Genomic DNA, 16,835 nt, shown 5'->3' with positions numbered 1-16,835 from the left:
TTCACATCTGCACGTGACATGACCACGAGCGAGGCTTTAAGTAGTCCAGGAACGTAGGCTGCAAAACAGAGAGGAAGTGTGTTAGTCACAGGCAGACAGCACCAGCTGCAGCGAGATCTGCTGAACTCAACTTCCCCAACTTGAAAGGTCAAACCACACTTCCACACCTCAGACTCTGTTCTTATCTCCATTGAAAGGCACAGGTTCAGCTGCAGACGTGACAAGTGTGTCGTGTGTCATTTAATTCCTACCCCTATACCTATGGCAAGAAAAGGACAAGCCACTGGCAGGTTATCCCCTATGGAGGGTCAGTCACTCACACTTTCTGCAGGGCAGTACTGGCGGGCGTACCACTCCTGGCTGTAGAGGCAGATGATGACACCTTGGCCCAGGAAGAGGGATGTCCACATGATCACGTTCCAGATGGGCCCCTTCCGGCGGTCATTAAGGATGAAGTTAAAGAGCACTGGAAAGAGGCAAAATGAGAAGCATCAATCAGAAACCACCTGATTTCTGCTGGGTATCCCCCCCCTCCCCACTGCTTCACCTCCAGAACAAGGCTGTTCCCCAAGGTCAGTGCTGTGCACAAATATCTGGCTACGTCTGGCAGTACAGCAAGTACTACCAATTGACCTTAACTTCCAAAAACATTCTCCAAGCTGGTGCGGCTGAACGCCTCTTTGCTGGGGGATCAATACTGTTTCTGTCATACAAACAACCAAATCCTGCTGGCAGAGGTGACCTAGAGATTTAAAGCCCTCTAACTTACAGTTCATAACGCAAAATGAAATGCAAGAGCCTTCACTTGTAAATGCACTTTCTTCCTTGCTGCAGTAGCACAGTAACACTTGTTCTACACTACAGCTTTAAAGGAAGAACACTCCCAACTTGCTGACAAGGTTTGGCAAAAAGGAAGCAGTGCTACTAAATATGTAGTGTCACATGAACAGCAGTGTATCATGTGTAGCTCTCTTCCTCCCCATTAACATCTTCACTTCTCTAAGCCATTCAAGCAGGTTTGGACCCACAACTGCAAACCCTTGGAAACGAGGCGATTCTGTACAATAACGATGCTGCAATCCACTCACATTCTCTACTGGGAACTTACTTCCAAAGCACATGAACAGGCAAAAGAGAACTGGGTAGAAGAAGCCGAAGCAGATGCTCAGAACATATTCATGCACAGCAGCTGATACTGTGAAGACGGACAGCATAGCTGCAGCTTTGAACTTCTTGCCAAAGAACTGGAAGACAAGAACACAGAGTATTATCACCTATTCTGCCATGGTTTTATAGTTTGGTTGTCGCAACTTGTTTTGTTAACAAAACCAAACCACAGAACACTATTACCATAGGCATAGGAACAGAGGCTGTAAAAACTATTGTGGCTGCCCAAAGCCAGCAGGGGAAAACCAGTCATTTGCTTCTCAATATAGCAATAGTGGTGGTGTGTGTCGAAAAATGCACCATCCCGCTCCAAATTTAATTAGAAATATGAGGAATGTACGAGCTTGTTGCTCACCCAGAGGAAGTCCCTGTAGGCATAGTAATAGAGCCAGTCGTGCACTACCACGTTCCACGTTCGGTAGTAGTTTGCATAGGACGTGGAGTTCCACCAGTCCTGGAAGAGAAATAGAAAGAATATAAAAATCAAATTAAGCATCAAATATTCCAGAAGAGACCTGTAGAATATCAAGTTTAAAGACACCAATCAGAACAACACAAAGCCAATATAACAATTTACACCACAAAATGAAACATGCCACTGGGCTTTGGTTTTAAAAAGAATACCAGGATTTACTTTGGTCTAAAACCACAGTGGCTCAGATGACGAAAGAACAACATCCTGACTGAGCTCTTCAGAAGGCCTGGTGCCTTTCTGTAATGTTCTAGAAGCTTTATAAAGCCGCTTTATGAACTCCTGCTTCTTACCTTGTAGAACATCCTGTCTGCAAAGCGCATCATCTCAGCAAATGCATTCAGCCAACAGTGAAGGAAAGCAAAGAAGACCAGGAAAAGAATCAGCACCCCTAAAAGCAAAACAGAATCAAATTGATCATCTTGTATTTTCCACTCAGCAATAAGGGGGAAGATGTAACACAGTCAAGATCCTTCTTGTTAGGAAGGGCTTTCCGAGACACTGACGCATACAAGCTTTATGCCACCTACACCAACACCTACACCAACAGTAAAACCATTTCAGTTTCTTACTGCACAGTCACACTTATCTCAGAGAGCAACAGTCAGGTTGGAACAGTACCTACAACTCGACTTAAGTTCAGACTTGCCTGTTGGATGCTTGATGCAACAGTTACTTTCCCTCCCTTCTGCCTCTTCTGTAAAGGTGGTTACTCATGGACCCAGGTCTTACCTGGCAGAATTGAGTTGAAGATGCACAAGACCAGCCCTCGAAGATTAAAGGTTTCTTGATTGCTGTTGTGAAACTGAGGAATGCACAGCCTCACAAAGATGTAGTAGGCATAAAAAAGTGAACCAAGCACCTGGAACAAAAGAAATCTGGCTTTGAAAGAGAAATGCACATTCACACATCTCCACTTGACAGCTCTGAATGAAGAACAGCTGCTGCCAACACCAGTCAAGTATTTTATTTCACTTTGCTACTAATGCACCTTTAAAATGGTCCGGGCAGAAAGTAAAGATGACCTATGAATTATCTGTTCTTCAGAAAGCTCTATTACTCACCTGTGCAAACTTGGTAGCTACATAGCCCCATCTTACCATAGGACTCCTGCAATAAAGAACACAGAATGTCACATCTAAATAGAATCTCAGTGCAGCAAAATCCTCCTTTTCGTTACTGATTCTACTTGGGAAAGTCTGGTTTTACAATTCAAAGCCCTTGACCACTTGAATTTTGAGAAGAGGTGCCTACACCAAATTGCTGGCTCCTCACAGCTCCGTGGGACAGCTGGGACAGTTACACAAAGGAAAAAGTATCTAGGGGGCAGCATCATGCAATTACACAGGAGGCAGTGATCCACCCAACAGTCATGTAAAGTACTATGAAAGCACAACAAGAAGTACATAAAAGTTCACGAGTTCTCAGTTTTATAAGGCTTCATTCTACCTCCTCAAACTCAATAGGCAAGACCATCAATTAGCAATGCACGAAGCAAGGCACAAGCTCGCTGCTGGGACCGGCACCATCAGATACTCAGTGGCAATTTGGTTCAGTTCACACACGCTTCACAAAGGGACAAAAGCTGGAATTGTAATGTCAAAAGCACTATTAGTAGTGGAGTGAGTTTTCATAACCAAGTCCCGTCCATGACAGGTTTCTGACTTAAGCGTGACTTTATGAAAGCTCTAATTAACTAATATAATAGATCACATTAAGGGGTCCTTAGTATCAGCTTCAGTTCTTTACCATTCTACTAATGTTGCTCACATTACCTGGGATAGTTGTCTCTATAGATGAGTGTGGGAGCAAAGAGGAAGTACAAGTATTGAGAAATTCGAGGAATGGGTACAGAGCCTGGAAGGAAAAGAAAACATAACACTTCAATCTTTTTGCTTATTGAAGTTTTGTTTTCCCCAGTACTCTTTCCCAATATGCAGCACTCATTGTATCAAAACAGATCAGGCTGAAACTAAAGGTAGGGGATTCCCAAGGAATAAAGCAAACTATCAGATGGAAATACCCTTGTCAAGTGCAGTTATCTAGTCAGGATGACTAACAGACTGCAGTGGTGATGGCCAGCACAGAGCATCAGCACCTCCCTGTGCAAAGCCACCAACTCAGACCCTACCTCTCTCAGAACAGCAGCTGGTTACACACAGCTGCCAACCAAAATGAAGTTACTCACCAGATTTCTCCTTTACAGAAGACAGGACTCTGGGTACATTCTCACGGACAAATGAATGAGCCTTCATAACAAGACGGACCTGGGAGATTAATAGAACACCAGTTTAATGCCCACATAAGTAAATGCAGTTTCAGCCTTGATACACATTCAGAAAAAGTTATACAATAGTAACTTAAGGTGGAAAAAAAAACAAAACAAGGAAGTTGTTTCCATGTTTAAACTAAGTTTGCTACCATCAGTTTCCCTGATTTTTAGTCCTGCCACATGTTTAAGTCATAGGCTGACTGCATCCATAGCCCTGGCTTAACTTAGTGAATGGAAAAAACAAACAACAATCCCACAACATTTGATTCTTTAAGGAAAAAAAACCCACAACCTTTCAATTTGAAAACAAGCTTCAATACAGCCAAAGATGCTGGGTAGGTACCTACCTGTTCCAGTATTACGATAAAACGGGAAGCTGGAGGCAGGGCGTATGATACAGCAACATAAGTTGGCCCAATCCCAAGCCCAACGGTTTGGAAGAGCGTGAACAACGTCCCATAGAAGAGAGAGTAGATGACACGATGGGAGGAACTGCAGTAACCTTGGGCCCACCAGACAAAAAGGTTGTATGGAATGGTGACTGTGGCACAGAACATGCATAGCCAAGTACAGAAGACAACCGGGAACTTTCCAAAGACGTAGACCAAGAGATCAAACCCAAGGACCAGCCTAGAAGGAACGAGGAGACAGACAACATTCAGCATCCACTGTCTTAATAGGAAGTGCTTCTGCTTTAGTAAATGGCTACGGAAGGCCAACCACCCAAACCATGCTGTCTGAGTCTTGATAGTTTTCAGCTCAGAAACAGAGGGCTGCCTGCAGCAGATTTAAGTGACCCCTGCAAGCACATCAGAAGAACTGAAGGACTCGTGCCATCAGTGCTGTAAGGCACAGCTGTAAGCTGCTCTTACCTTCAAATCCGACAGGGCTTAAGTGAATCTTTAAGATGAGAAAGTGCTTTGAGAATATGCTCAGAGCTCATCCCTGCTGATAATTAAGCACGTCACTGAATGACCCACTGCTAGCTGAACTGGGGCCCAGAAAGAGCTTTTGGGGAACACTCGTAGGACATCACCAGGTGCTGATGTGCACCAGATACATTATTTCACTGGCTGAACTTAAATATAAGCACTAGATGAGCAGACTAAGAGCCTTTCAAAGCCACCGATTCATAAGTAGCTCTTCTAAAGCAAACTAAGAGGAACAAGTAATGTGTATTTGTTCTTCAGGTAGAGGTTTAACTGCAAATTGGATCCAAATGATCAAATCTAGTAGTTCAGAATTTATTATTTTAAACAATCACAGATAATTCAGCCCTATTAGCCAATTTTAAAGGTAAATGTCCCCACTGCTATTAAGTTAGATGAGCCTCCTCTTATACCTACATAAGCAAGACAATGATAATAACAAAGATACAGCTCTGGCTTTATATGCTGAACAACAGATTATCGGCAAGATACACGCGTAATCCTACTCATGTACACAAGATACATCTTGCTAAAAAGATATTTAAGGCAACAATCAAGTGTGAGGAAAGCAGCCTTGCACAATCTCTTCCAGAACTGGCTACCTGCAAAGCACAAGCTTAGAGGCTGTGCCAACATCCTTGGGATTTTTCCACAGGAAAAAATGAGAAGCTTCTATTTTTATTGAAGCACAAGTACAGTGTATCAGAATTGGCATTTCTCAACGCAGAAAGGACTGATATTACATTCCAAGTTTTCTGTGTTTGTTTTTTCTTTCTCCCTAAACACAGTCCTCCAAGCACCGCAAGCAGCTGAAAGCTGCTCCTTCTGTATTGGTATTGAAATGAAGCAGTCCACACTCATAGATGCCTCCTGTCCATTATGCCAGGCCTTGTGAACTAAGCCTGTTAGGTCCATCATTCACAAACAGTACACCAATCTGTAAGATCTTCCCAATGTATTTGCTAATACATGCTATACATTTGCTATAATGCTAATCGTATTTGAAATCTCCCTACCCACTCAACAACAATTGCAGGACATCTGAAGAATATCAAATTGAACACCTGCCCTTTAACAGCATCTCAAGAAGAATTACTTTGTGCACCATTCTATAGTTTTTGTGTAGCTCTGGCTCTTTGGGAGTGCGCATTTCCCAGCCCTGGCCCTTGTTCCAGAACACACTCTTACCTTCCTTCATCAATGAAGTCAACTAAAAGCGTGCTGAGGATGAAGACGATGAGGAGAGCGATGAACATGTGGTAGATAGTCCTGATGTGACTCACTTCAAACAGCTCACTAAGGGAGAGATTCAAAAGCTATCAGGCCATTCACATAGCAGATCGCACATCGCACTTTTGTTATGTTAGCTTTCAGATGAAGCACCTCAAAGTAAAAGCTAGTCTGTTTACTGTCAAGAGCACTTCCAGTCAATTTATTTAATGTAAAAAGTAAAGCTAAACTACTCACTCCAAGAGGGACCTCCTGGCAGTGAAGATCTTCCCATGTTCTGGAGGGGCTCTCAAGGCCCTGAAAATTAAAAGGAGAATGCTTAAGAAAAAGGAAACAAGGCTTCCAGGAAACAATCTTGCTGTAGAACTATTGTAAACCTGACTTACTTGGCTTTGTGTAGCTCCTTCTCAGAGCAGGAAGCTGGGAAGAGTGAAGCTGGAGATGAGGAATCCAGGAGTGCTGACTTAGCCACCAAACTGTTCACAAACTCTGTGAAGTGACTGTCCACCTCCTTCATGAAAACAGGCTTCAGTTGCTGACAAAGCAAGAATAGAGCAGCAAGTTACCAGAACATATCTAAAGTTTAGTAAGTGATTTATACTCCTTTTCATCCCAGAGTACGGGATCAAGCACTCCTGTACCATTAGCCTACAGCTGGAGGCATTAAAAAAACATGCCTTTAGAAGAAACTAAGAGATAAAATGCTCACTGCAAAGTTACTTACTTCCACAGAAAGTATTACACTGGGCTCCAGACAGCTCTTTACTTCAGTGCAAATCCTCTTGCTCTTTAGATGCAAACAGGATCCCAAGATTTGCATAGTGGTATAAACACTATCCTTGTAAGCAGAAGACTAGGCAAAAAGAATTCCCTCAAGGAAAGAATAAAAGCACCATGTGTTCACTTGAAATCCAAGAGCTTAGAAAGCCACAAGATCTTTAAGATTATCAGCCCTTCAGAAGTCCGATAGTCATCTTCAGCACAGAAGATAAGCATGTTTAGCAAAGACTGTAGGATTACAAACCTAATTGTGTATTATGGCTGTTGTTTGTTTTCTCTTTAATGCAGGTACCTCTTTGCAAAACTTGTCTGGCCATCCTCTTCCTTGAGACTCAGATTGCCCAAGTATTTCTAGATGGCAGCTGCACGTTATTTCATCTAACCTTCCTACCCAGTGTTAGCTCAAGAAGCATTTGTTTCTCCCCCAAATGCCTTCAGAATTCCTTTCTGATCCTGATTTTCTAATCTTGTAGGCTGAAAAGTAACAAAAACCAAGAAATCCATTTTCAAGGAGGGAAGGAGAGTCTGGAAGTTGTAGGCAGGAACACTGCTTCCTTGGGAAGGCTTTTGTGATGCTTGAGCTCTGTTGCTTGGTCTCTATTTTCCAGTGCCTATTACACCAAAGAAAGCTGAAGCACCATTGTTTTTGCTAAGCAGAAACAGGCACAAGGAATAATAGACCAAGGAAATAGACTCTTTGGCTTTTTGGGTCTTTTTTGGACATAGCTCTCTTAGGAATCAAAGTCTAGTAACGGGCAATGTGTGTGTTATGAAATGCTGCCAAGCAAGCAAGTTCAACTTTCTGGTAGTAAACACAAAACCTGAAATGAGACCACATTCTTCCCAGCGGTCAGCTTTAGGGAGAACTAAAGCTGCAGTAGGAGGAGTAGATGAATATTAAACTTACAAACATTTTGCCACTATCTGGCAGCCGATAGCATAGAACAAACAAGCTGCGCTGGCCCTTGACAATACAACTCGATTGGCTATTCTTAGAGCTTTGTGGAGAGCAGAGAAGAGGTTCATCTCTTGCAAAAACACCAGTTTAATCTTTTAAAAACAAGAAGTTAAAAAAAGAAGTTGAGTACTTTGGACCCACAATCTGTAACAGAAGACTTGTTGGCACAGCCTGTTCTCACAGCACACACGTATCCCTAACCAAAGGAAGCCCAACACAAATTCCTGCTCCTCCTGGAGTGCTCTCATTTCCACTCCAAAAAACTACTATTCATTCCTACCACATTTTGTTTAATTTTGGTTTTTTATTTCCTCTCAGCAAGAGTTTAGCAGAAAAGATTTGCTTAAATAACACATTCCCTTCTGCATTTAGCGCTCTGCTGAGACTGCCCCTCCTAACACAGCCCTCCAAGGCTGACATCACTGTATGCACGTATTTGGGCTGGGAAAACAAAGTGCGAGTTCTCATGAAATAAAATATGATGCAACCAGAGCAGAGACTCCACGTTAACTGCAGTTCTGCACAACGTATTGTGTTACACTGGCAACCATCACTACTGCCAATCAAAGGCCAGTCTAGTTTAGTAACTGCTCACACTTAATAAACCAACTGATCAAGCCACTAAACATGTAAAACAAGAGAATGAACCTTAGACAAGTCTTCATTGTGATATGGCACACTCCTTTAGCCAAGTTTAACTGTTCCCTAAATGGCATTTCAGGTCTTACACAAGGAATAGGGCAGATCTGTCCAGTTGTCACAATTACGTTTTAAATAAAACAATCAACTCATCAGAACAAGGAAGGGGAGCAAGTACGCAATAAATGCTATGCCACAAAAACCAGAAGTAGGCAAAGAATTGATAAGTCAGAGGAAGTTGAGCCAAGCAACCCTGTAACTTAATGCTACAGAGAAATTCACCAGAGTTGCCCTTAATTTTAGTCAACTGGAAACTATGCTAAAGCACATTGAATATGAGACAACGATATGAGATAAGCAGAATGGTTTCACCAAGGGTAGGCCCTGCCTGCCAAACCCCGTGGCTTTTTATCTGCATCAAAACAAGTGTGATCAGCAAGTCAAGGGAAGTGATCCTGCCCCTCTACTGTGCACTGGAGAGACCTCACCTGGGTACTGTGTCCACACGGGGAGTCCTCAGTACAGCAAAGTTCTGGGCCTGCTGGAGAGTGCCCAGAGAAGGGCTGCAAAAATGAGCCAAGAGATTGAAGGCCTCTCTTATAAAGACAGGCTGAGAGCTGGAGCTGTTCAGCATGGAGAAAAGAAGGCTCCAAGCACCTGTGTGAATGGTCTGTCATTATGTAAAAAGTGGCTGTAAGAAAGAAGGGGACAGACTCTTTAGCAGAGACTGCTGTGACAGGACAGAGGAAATGTTTTCAAACTAAAAGAGGAGATATGAAGAGGAAATTATAAGGCTAATGAGGCACTGGCACAGGTTTCGCAGAGAGGTGATGGGTGCACTGTCCTTGGAGACACTCAAGGTCAGTCTGGACCAGGTTGCTCTGATCAAGCTGTAGAAATCTCTGTGCATCACAGTGGAGTTAAACTGGATGAACTGGAAGTGTCCCTTCCAACTCAAAGGATTCTATGATCCCAACTGAAACAACACCCATCACCTCCAGCTCCCATTTAAACTAATGGAAGCTGTCAGAAATCAAGCATCTGTATAGGCCTCAGATACAGATCCCATAAAGAGTAAAATGGGCTCCAAGCTTCTGTTGTGTGAACTGCCAGTCAAAACGAGGCAGAAGAGGAGTTGTTGGGCACTTGTAACAGATGTAGGCTTTTAAAACCTGAACTTCCCATACCTCAGGAGCAACTTCAGCATTCAAGTGCCACCGAGCCTTCTGGTTTTCTTTGATTCTCTTCATGGATAAGAAACTGCCTTGACTACAGGCTACCGCCTCAAACTTAGGAGCCAGAAAGCATTCAGAAAGATGACTTTCTCAATGAAAGAAATCCAAGATCAAGCTGCCCCCCAGCATCCAGGTAGCATCCCCTGAAACTGACACAGCCATGCACTTAACAGTCCTTTAAAGGTTGCTTGCACAAGCATTAGTTGCTAACAGTGAATTGCAACAGTTGGATTTGTCTGCAGAAAGAAGAAGATATGAGGCAGATATGAGGCTTGCTCTATCACGCCTTCAGTAAGAGTCACTCAGAGAAGGCAACGTGAAATAAACTTAAGAGCTGACTATCCCTCTAATGGGTTGGATTGTAGGAGCGTCAGCACAAAAAGCAACACCACTCTTTGAGGAAGACACTTCAATACACTATAGTTGTACCTACTGTAAAAAACACATCACATCTATATAATAAAGAGACTTTAAAACAGGATAGGACCTAAAAGCTGCAAGGTACTTGTCCCTGTCCTTTAAATAGCCAATCCCTAATAACTACATAAGGCTGAGACAATTAGATGACCTCATCTTTACCATGGAATTCTCTGCAATAAAGTGAAGCAAGAGCGCAGGACAATTTGCCCCAAAGAACATGCCTGCTACAAAACAATGGTTAGCAAGAAGGGTGCAGTTCACTGTTAGCTAACTTCATTTAATTTGGCCGTAAATCACCTTAGCGTAAGCTAAGACAATGGCAGCTCACACAGATGCAGATGACATTAATAGAAATACTATTTTCTGAGGGTAGTGCTTACTGAAAAGAAGTAAGGTCACCTCCACAGCTGGGGCAATGGAAACCACGAGATCCAGGCCAGCTGCATTAATGGGTAACAGACATTAATGGGGCACAGAACTTGAAGCACTGGATGCACTCGATACAGCTGTCAAAGGGAGCAGGCTGGCTGACAGTCACACTGTCCGATGTTAGTAGTGAGGCAAGTTCAGTTTTATTACAGGCCTCAAAGTTCATCCTTATCACTGGACTCTGACCTATTGGGGTCAAACAAGACAGAGCTGTATTTGACAACACTGCTCCTCTTGTGCAAAGCAAAAAGAGATACAGACAGAAAGAGGGCTGTATAAAAGTCACCACACTTGAATTATGACTGAATAGAGAATATTTGTGTTCCTGGATTAATGAGTCTCCAAATAAACCATCAGGTTCTATTATCCTGCTCCTCCCCACAGAGAAGCAATAGAGTATATTTACCTCAGCTTCTGCTATTAGCTGCATCTTCCTTGTTATCACATGGTCCACGTCCACGCGGCCTAAGGAAGAAAAGCAAATATTTAACTTGCAGCAATGTGCCCCACATGACTGAAAGCACAGGAAAACCAGCAGGCAGCAGTTCATTCACTGGTTTGTCATTAATACTTTTTGATTTCTAGCAATGTTCCAGCAAGTTCAAAAGCTAAACTACAAGAAGTTAGTAAGCTAAGAGCAAGTATTTTGCACAGCCGTTTAGGATCACAGCATGATAAAGCAGGCAACAGCTGATAACGTGGTGGATTTCTGAAAGCTTTGCAACTCCACAAATCATTCCAAGGTTCTTAAGCATATTCAGCCTTGAAACAGCAATCAGAACAACTCTTAGAAGGTCATATCCAAGCATGCTGATTCTCTAGCATGGTTTTATCTTATGCACTGTGAACTAGACACAGATTAGGTTGGCAATGTAGGGACCTCCAGACGAGGCAGTCAAGACATGACTGTCTGTACAATAACCACCCCTGCAGCAGGACAGCATATCCTTCAGAACACCTCAGGACCTCAACTACCCCACTGCACCACAACTGTATTAACGGCCCTCCTACCCATTACTGCTGTGCTAAAAACCACTGTATGCTTATCTGCTGGCAAGCAAACCACACAGAGCTGCTGAGCTCACAGCCCAGCTTCCTTTCCTTCTAAAGGTGAGAACTGCTCCCTCATCCACATGCCAGTCTTCAGCTTTACTTCAAAGTGCCCAACAGAGCCAAAGACACCAGGACATGAGACTTAGTGGGGCTGCACTATTTCCTTTGTGAGCTGAACAAAAAACGAGCAGCAACTGCTTTGACTGTGCATTTCCTATCACTGCAACTACTCAGGAGCGGCTCTCCTAAGAAATAAGACATCTTTTTTCCACTAACAAGGCATTAAAAATATTCACCCATGCCTAATGTATGACTGTAATGCTTGTAAAGGAAAATGGGCAGCTCTCTGACCTGTTGACACAGCAATTGCTGATGTTGTACACAATGTCCCTCCTATCACTTTACCCACCCACACTCCAGTGTTTAAGCAAACAGTCTAGAAACACAGTAAGGTTTAATGAGTCTTTAGATCAAGATCTCAACATCTTCTCTCCATGTATCTCTTGCAGCAAACTAAAGCCACCTGTAAGCTCAGCTGCTGCTGCTTCAGAAGAACAAACTGCCTCATGTTGAAGAAAGTCTGCCCCCCTACAACACTAACACATGCTGCTGTTCCACAGCACGAGTCCATTGGGCAGGGCGCCACCAGGCAGGTACCGTAGGATAGATAAATCATCATCTTGAATCATTCACCTTCTGCTGTGCAAGCTGCTACTTATGTTTCCTAAAGTCATTTAGAATCATCACATGGTTTTGAGTCTAAGAGGAATTGCACACTACTAAGAAGTCTAAATTTTCCACTTTCCCTTGGCACCACTCTAGGATTGCAACACCAACCAAGAAATCAAGCTCCCAAAAATCAACAATGTTAAAAGAAAAGCACTCACTCTGTTTAACTGCTCCACTGTGTAATTGCAACCAAGAGCACAGGAGGGAATAAGGCATATGAGCAAAGGCTCACCTGTTACTGTCAGATACCTGGATTCAAAGGTTCCCAACCTAAAAATCACTGAAGATGTTGTTATTTGAAAGACCAGCTACGTTCCAGCCAGCCTAGCACAGGGATACTGTAAAGAGCAGAAGCATTCCACACCAGGTACAATGAAACACAAGTAAGTCTTATTCTGAATGTATCCCATTTATGCATCCATGCAGCAGCTAGAGAACAAGTTATGACTAGATTGCCATCAGTGCTCAGCTGATCTGATTGAAGAATGCACAGGCCACAAAGGTCACCGTGCTATAGTTGGACAAGGAATCAAGTTAAAAAACAAATACTGCAGGGACATGGAACCCAAACAGCCTCTGGATTGGAAACAGCAGCATTCTCCAGGTCACAACTGCACATTCCCAGGCTTGTCACAAGAAGCTCCTCAGCCTTCAACAAACCCACAGGTTACAAAACATGTCAGAGCATAATACCAGCTTAACACAGTCTTGGGCAAGGCAGCTTTCTCCATCTAACCCCCTGAAGTACCACCAAGAAACTCAATTTCAGCATCTTACACACACACTTGTTGCCCTGAGTCAGTCAGTACACTCCAAAACGTTCCAAATTTCTTCCTGGTTCAAAGCTCCCTCCTCCTGTATCAATAAGGACACATCATCCCTGCAACTTCATGAACTTTCACACCAGGAATGATCCATAGTAACCTCTCAGTTAGAAGATAACAAGCCCTTTCCAGGACAAGCATTACCAAACATGCTTACTCATACCCAGCAAAGATATGCCCCAACAGACTTGTTTACAGATGGGTCCTCTTCTGGTTTCTCCACAACCATCAGTTTACTGGTTTCAAACAGTCTTATCTCTGCATTTTAGAGGGCCTCAGTACAGTGAAGAGCCTCTGCAACCTTTTACATCTGCCATACAGTTTTATTACAGCCATTACTGATTAAGTTTTCCTGCTATTGTACTGCCCAGTGTCAATATCCCATTAAGCAGAACAGTTTTGCTCTTATTGACACATCTCCAGCTGAAAAGATACAAAACTTGGGGCAGCCTGGATTTTGTCAAGGGATTATTGTTACCTAGATCACCTGCTCACACTATGCCAGGACAAAACCAGCTGCTTAAGACTCTCCTTGAAAACAAGGAGTAAAGAGGAATGAGATCAACATGCTCCTGGAAACAAGTCAGTTGGCCCTTAACACTATTAAGTTAAAAAGCAGATTGTCTTTGCTAATCAGGGAGGATAAAGGGTACAAAGTCATGTTCGTGGTTCGGTTTTTCTTGCAGTAAGAATTGCTATAGAAATACCACGTATTTACTTGCATACAAGATACTGCCCTAAGGTGCCTAGAATTCCTTAACTACATTAAACAAGCACATTGGCTAAAACTCCATGCAGCATCAGGTCTGAAGGTGCTACAGTAAATGGATGTTGTCATCTAAACAATGTGTTCAGAAGCAGACTTCTACCTCTATCTACCTATAGATAAAGAGGTAGAAGTCTGCTTCTAAACACATTGTAATTGCTTTCCAGCAGTCACTAACTACCTGCAGGTCTCTAAAAACAGCACTGATGTGGCAGCCCCATCCTGCCAAGGTAAAACATCACTACTGCCAACAGCTGAGAGTCTCATTCCTGTGATAGTCTGTGGGACAGCTTTCTCTCAAAGATACCTTTGGAAGAAGAAATATCACTTGTTCTCAACTTCTATTTGTCCCAGCTCCTGTTCCACTCGAAAGATACACAGTGAAACAGTGACATTATTCAGGAGAGCATTAATAAAAGTTATCTCCTTCGATTACTGTCATCAAGGATCTGGAACTGAGATTCATGTGGCACATGGTGACAGAATAGCTTGGCTTTTTGCTCATCCTGCCTCCAAAAGAGAATAAGAGCTGCAGTTGTGTCAGTAGGCTCCTCACAGAAAGCAGAACAGCATGACCGAGGACTCTGGGGATGCTGCCTCAAAGTCCACATGCAAAACCACTTAAGCACACAATCATCCACAAACCAAGCCAGCTGTTAGCCACAGTACTTTCCCAGCTGGCCACGGTATAAACTAATGCAAACCCAATTAATCCCATGTGAAAGAACCTCACCATTGCTGGAGTTCTGAAAGGATCTGTCGCCATCAGGTCTCCTCTGCGTTTCTTCATTCTCGGGGCTTTTGTAGGTTGTGGTGGAGCCAGATGGGCGTTTTCTTACACAGTCTTCACCTGCCATTGCTGCCTATAGCTAGACCAGAAAAGGACAGGAAATAATTAATGACAAAACCTTCACATAGTTACATATAACCTCCTCTACACTACGTTTTTGTCTTTCCACTATGAGTTCAGAGGAAGGGTAGCTGAAAAGAAGCACACACCAGCATTAGTCACTGTATTAGTACTGCGGGTCACACTGCCTGTCCCTCACCATATCTGCAAAAGAGCAAAGTATCCAAGCAAGTTCTCCCTCAGCACTACAAAAAGAGCCTTCATGTTCCCACAGCTCCCTCCTTTCCCCTGCAGATCTGAATATTTCCAATGACTTCAGCCTTTGTGAAGTCTTTAAAAGCTCAAAAAGCCCTTGAAAACACTCTCCAGCAGTCGGCTCTGACAGCAAAATTTGTCTTCAGAGAACTCTGGCACGTTTGCTTTGCAAGATCACCCGCAGGATTTTGCCTGAGCCAAACCCCTTCCCGTCAAGCTTCAGTTCTCACTGAAAAAGCAGCTTCCTCAATAGATCCTTGTACTTTGTCTGGCCAGACCACGGCTGTGCTGCGAACCAGGGGGAAACGGGAGGAGAAAAATCTGGTTTGAACGACACCAGATTCAATGGGAAGGATCAGCGCCGGCATCACAGCTCTGAGCTATTATGGAACGCCTGGCTGGAAAAAAAAGAAGCCAGAAAGTAACTTAAAGTTGGGTTTCCTCAGAGAACTGAGACAGAAACTTCCACAAAAGGGAAACTGGGCTCTCATGATCACACACTGCCAGGACTCGGCTTCCTGCCTTTGTTCCTCTGGCTGAGGATCTTTGGAGCACACAGGGAAAGCTTCTGCAACACCAAGCAAAACATATTGATCACAAAGCACTTGTTGCAGGACACTGCCCCTTTTCGGCCCCAAGTCAGCCTATGTGCTAGAGAAACAGAAACAACAGGCTTCTCAGCTGACCCAAACAGCTCCTATGGGCTACGTCGGTCCTTGAAGGGCAAGGACCCACTCAGAGCACACTTCCCACCTTCAGAAGGCAAGGAAGCACTCCTTCCTTCCCACTGCCAGCGTGGGAGTTGTTAGCATCCAGCTGAAAGGTTAACAGAAAGGAAGTAGAAACAAGGAGCTCCGGGACAGGGCAAGAAGGATCACATAAGATTAAGAAGGACCACAGTGAGCATCCAATTCCAACCCCCTGCTACGTGCAGGGTCACCAACCAGGCTGCACAGAGACACATCCAGCCTGGCCCTGAATGCTTCCCGCCCCCTCCCAGCCGGGCCTACAGCCGTTATGACGGGCCGCACGGCGCTGAGGCTCCATCCGTCCTCCCGCCCGGTCCCTCACACAGTCACCTCACAGCGCCCGCGCTGCTCCGACGCGCTCCAGCCCCGCTCCGCTCTTCCCGCCTCCGCCGCTCTCCGCTGGCCGCGCACGTCACGGCGCAGGGGGAGGAGGGAGCGGCGGCACCGCCCAGTGCCCGGCCAGGGAGCGGAACGCGGAGCGCCCGGCTCCGCTCGGAGCGTCAGAGCTGGGTGCGAGGCCCAGCCGCACCGCGTGACGGGCTGTGAGTCACACGGAGCGTCAGCGAACCCGAGTAACCCCTGCTGCTGCTGCTGCAGGAACGGGAAGTGCTCGAACGCTAGAAATGAGCCTCCGCTCTCCCACTTAACTCCCACTTAACTCCCTTTCCTCCTCCTTGCACTGACGGCATATCCCCTGACTGACACACGGGGCTGCTCAGCAGAAAACTGCTGTAAAGACTGACAAAGAGAATAAAAGTCACTGCTGATGTGCAGATCTGTGCTGGAACCTGCACGGAGCTGAGGCCCTGTTCCTCACCAGTGGGTTTTAACACAGTGCCTCTTACACATGCTTTCAGGGCTGTCAGGGGTGCCCTCGTGTGCTGGCTATTCACACTGCAGTGCCTTGTGGTGCCAGGGAGAGCAAGGAGGAAAAGGGGAAGAAACTGAATGTTTCCTTTCCTAAAGATCCAAAAGTTGCTAATGAAGCTGTTGGGTCTGATCAGCAAAACCGCAGCTCTGTGGGGCAGGAAGATCACATACCTCATAGCCCTTCTTCCCATCCTTTACAGGTTCAACA

The 16,835-nt window shown here is 44.5% G+C and overlaps 1 protein-coding gene across 6 annotated transcripts; it reads right to left on the bottom strand.

The window, feature by feature from the left end:
• Position 1: 1 nt before the first annotated feature.
• SOAT1 (sterol O-acyltransferase 1) lies at positions 2 to 16,214 on the bottom strand. Of its 6 annotated transcripts, none has more exons than XM_015869745.2 (16): positions 16,088 to 16,214; positions 14,637 to 14,772; positions 10,938 to 10,996; positions 6,457 to 6,605; positions 6,308 to 6,367; positions 6,029 to 6,136; positions 4,259 to 4,541; positions 3,828 to 3,906; positions 3,415 to 3,496; positions 2,704 to 2,749; positions 2,372 to 2,501; positions 1,933 to 2,030; positions 1,523 to 1,621; positions 1,109 to 1,244; positions 321 to 466; positions 2 to 58 (listed from the first exon to the last, which is right to left on the bottom strand). In XM_015869745.2, exons 2-16 carry the CDS (start codon positions 14,758 to 14,760, stop codon positions 2 to 4), a joined length of 1,656 nt encoding a protein of 551 aa, XP_015725231.1. In that variant the 5' UTR covers positions 14,761 to 14,772; positions 16,088 to 16,214. The 6 variants fall into 6 exon arrangements, with proteins under 6 accessions (XP_015725231.1, XP_015725234.1, XP_015725232.1 ...); XM_015869748.2 differs by having other exon boundaries at positions 14,637 to 14,766; positions 16,088 to 16,169; XM_015869746.2 differs by having other exon boundaries at positions 16,019 to 16,090.
• Between the last annotated feature and the right edge of the window lie 621 nt (positions 16,215 to 16,835).

This window comes from Coturnix japonica, chromosome 8, assembly GCF_001577835.2.
Source record: "Coturnix japonica isolate 7356 chromosome 8, Coturnix japonica 2.1, whole genome shotgun sequence".
Taxonomy (NCBI): domain Eukaryota; kingdom Metazoa; phylum Chordata; class Aves; order Galliformes; family Phasianidae; genus Coturnix; species Coturnix japonica.
This window is presented reverse-complemented; position numbering and strand designations above follow the sequence as displayed.

Excerpts from the sequence above, each read along its gene's own strand:
- SOAT1 (XM_015869745.2), bottom strand. The coding sequence starts at position 14,760 with ATGGCAGGTGAAGACTGTGTAAGAAAACGCCCATCTGGCTCCACCACA. Across the intron at positions 6,606-10,937 it reads AGCTAATAGCAGAAGCTGAG|CAACTGAAGCCTGTTTTCAT; the intron begins GTAAATATACTC and ends TTGCTTTGTCAG. Across the intron at positions 2,750-3,414 it reads TATAGAGACAACTATCCCAG|GAGTCCTATGGTAAGATGGG; the intron begins GTAATGTGAGCA and ends TCTTTATTGCAG.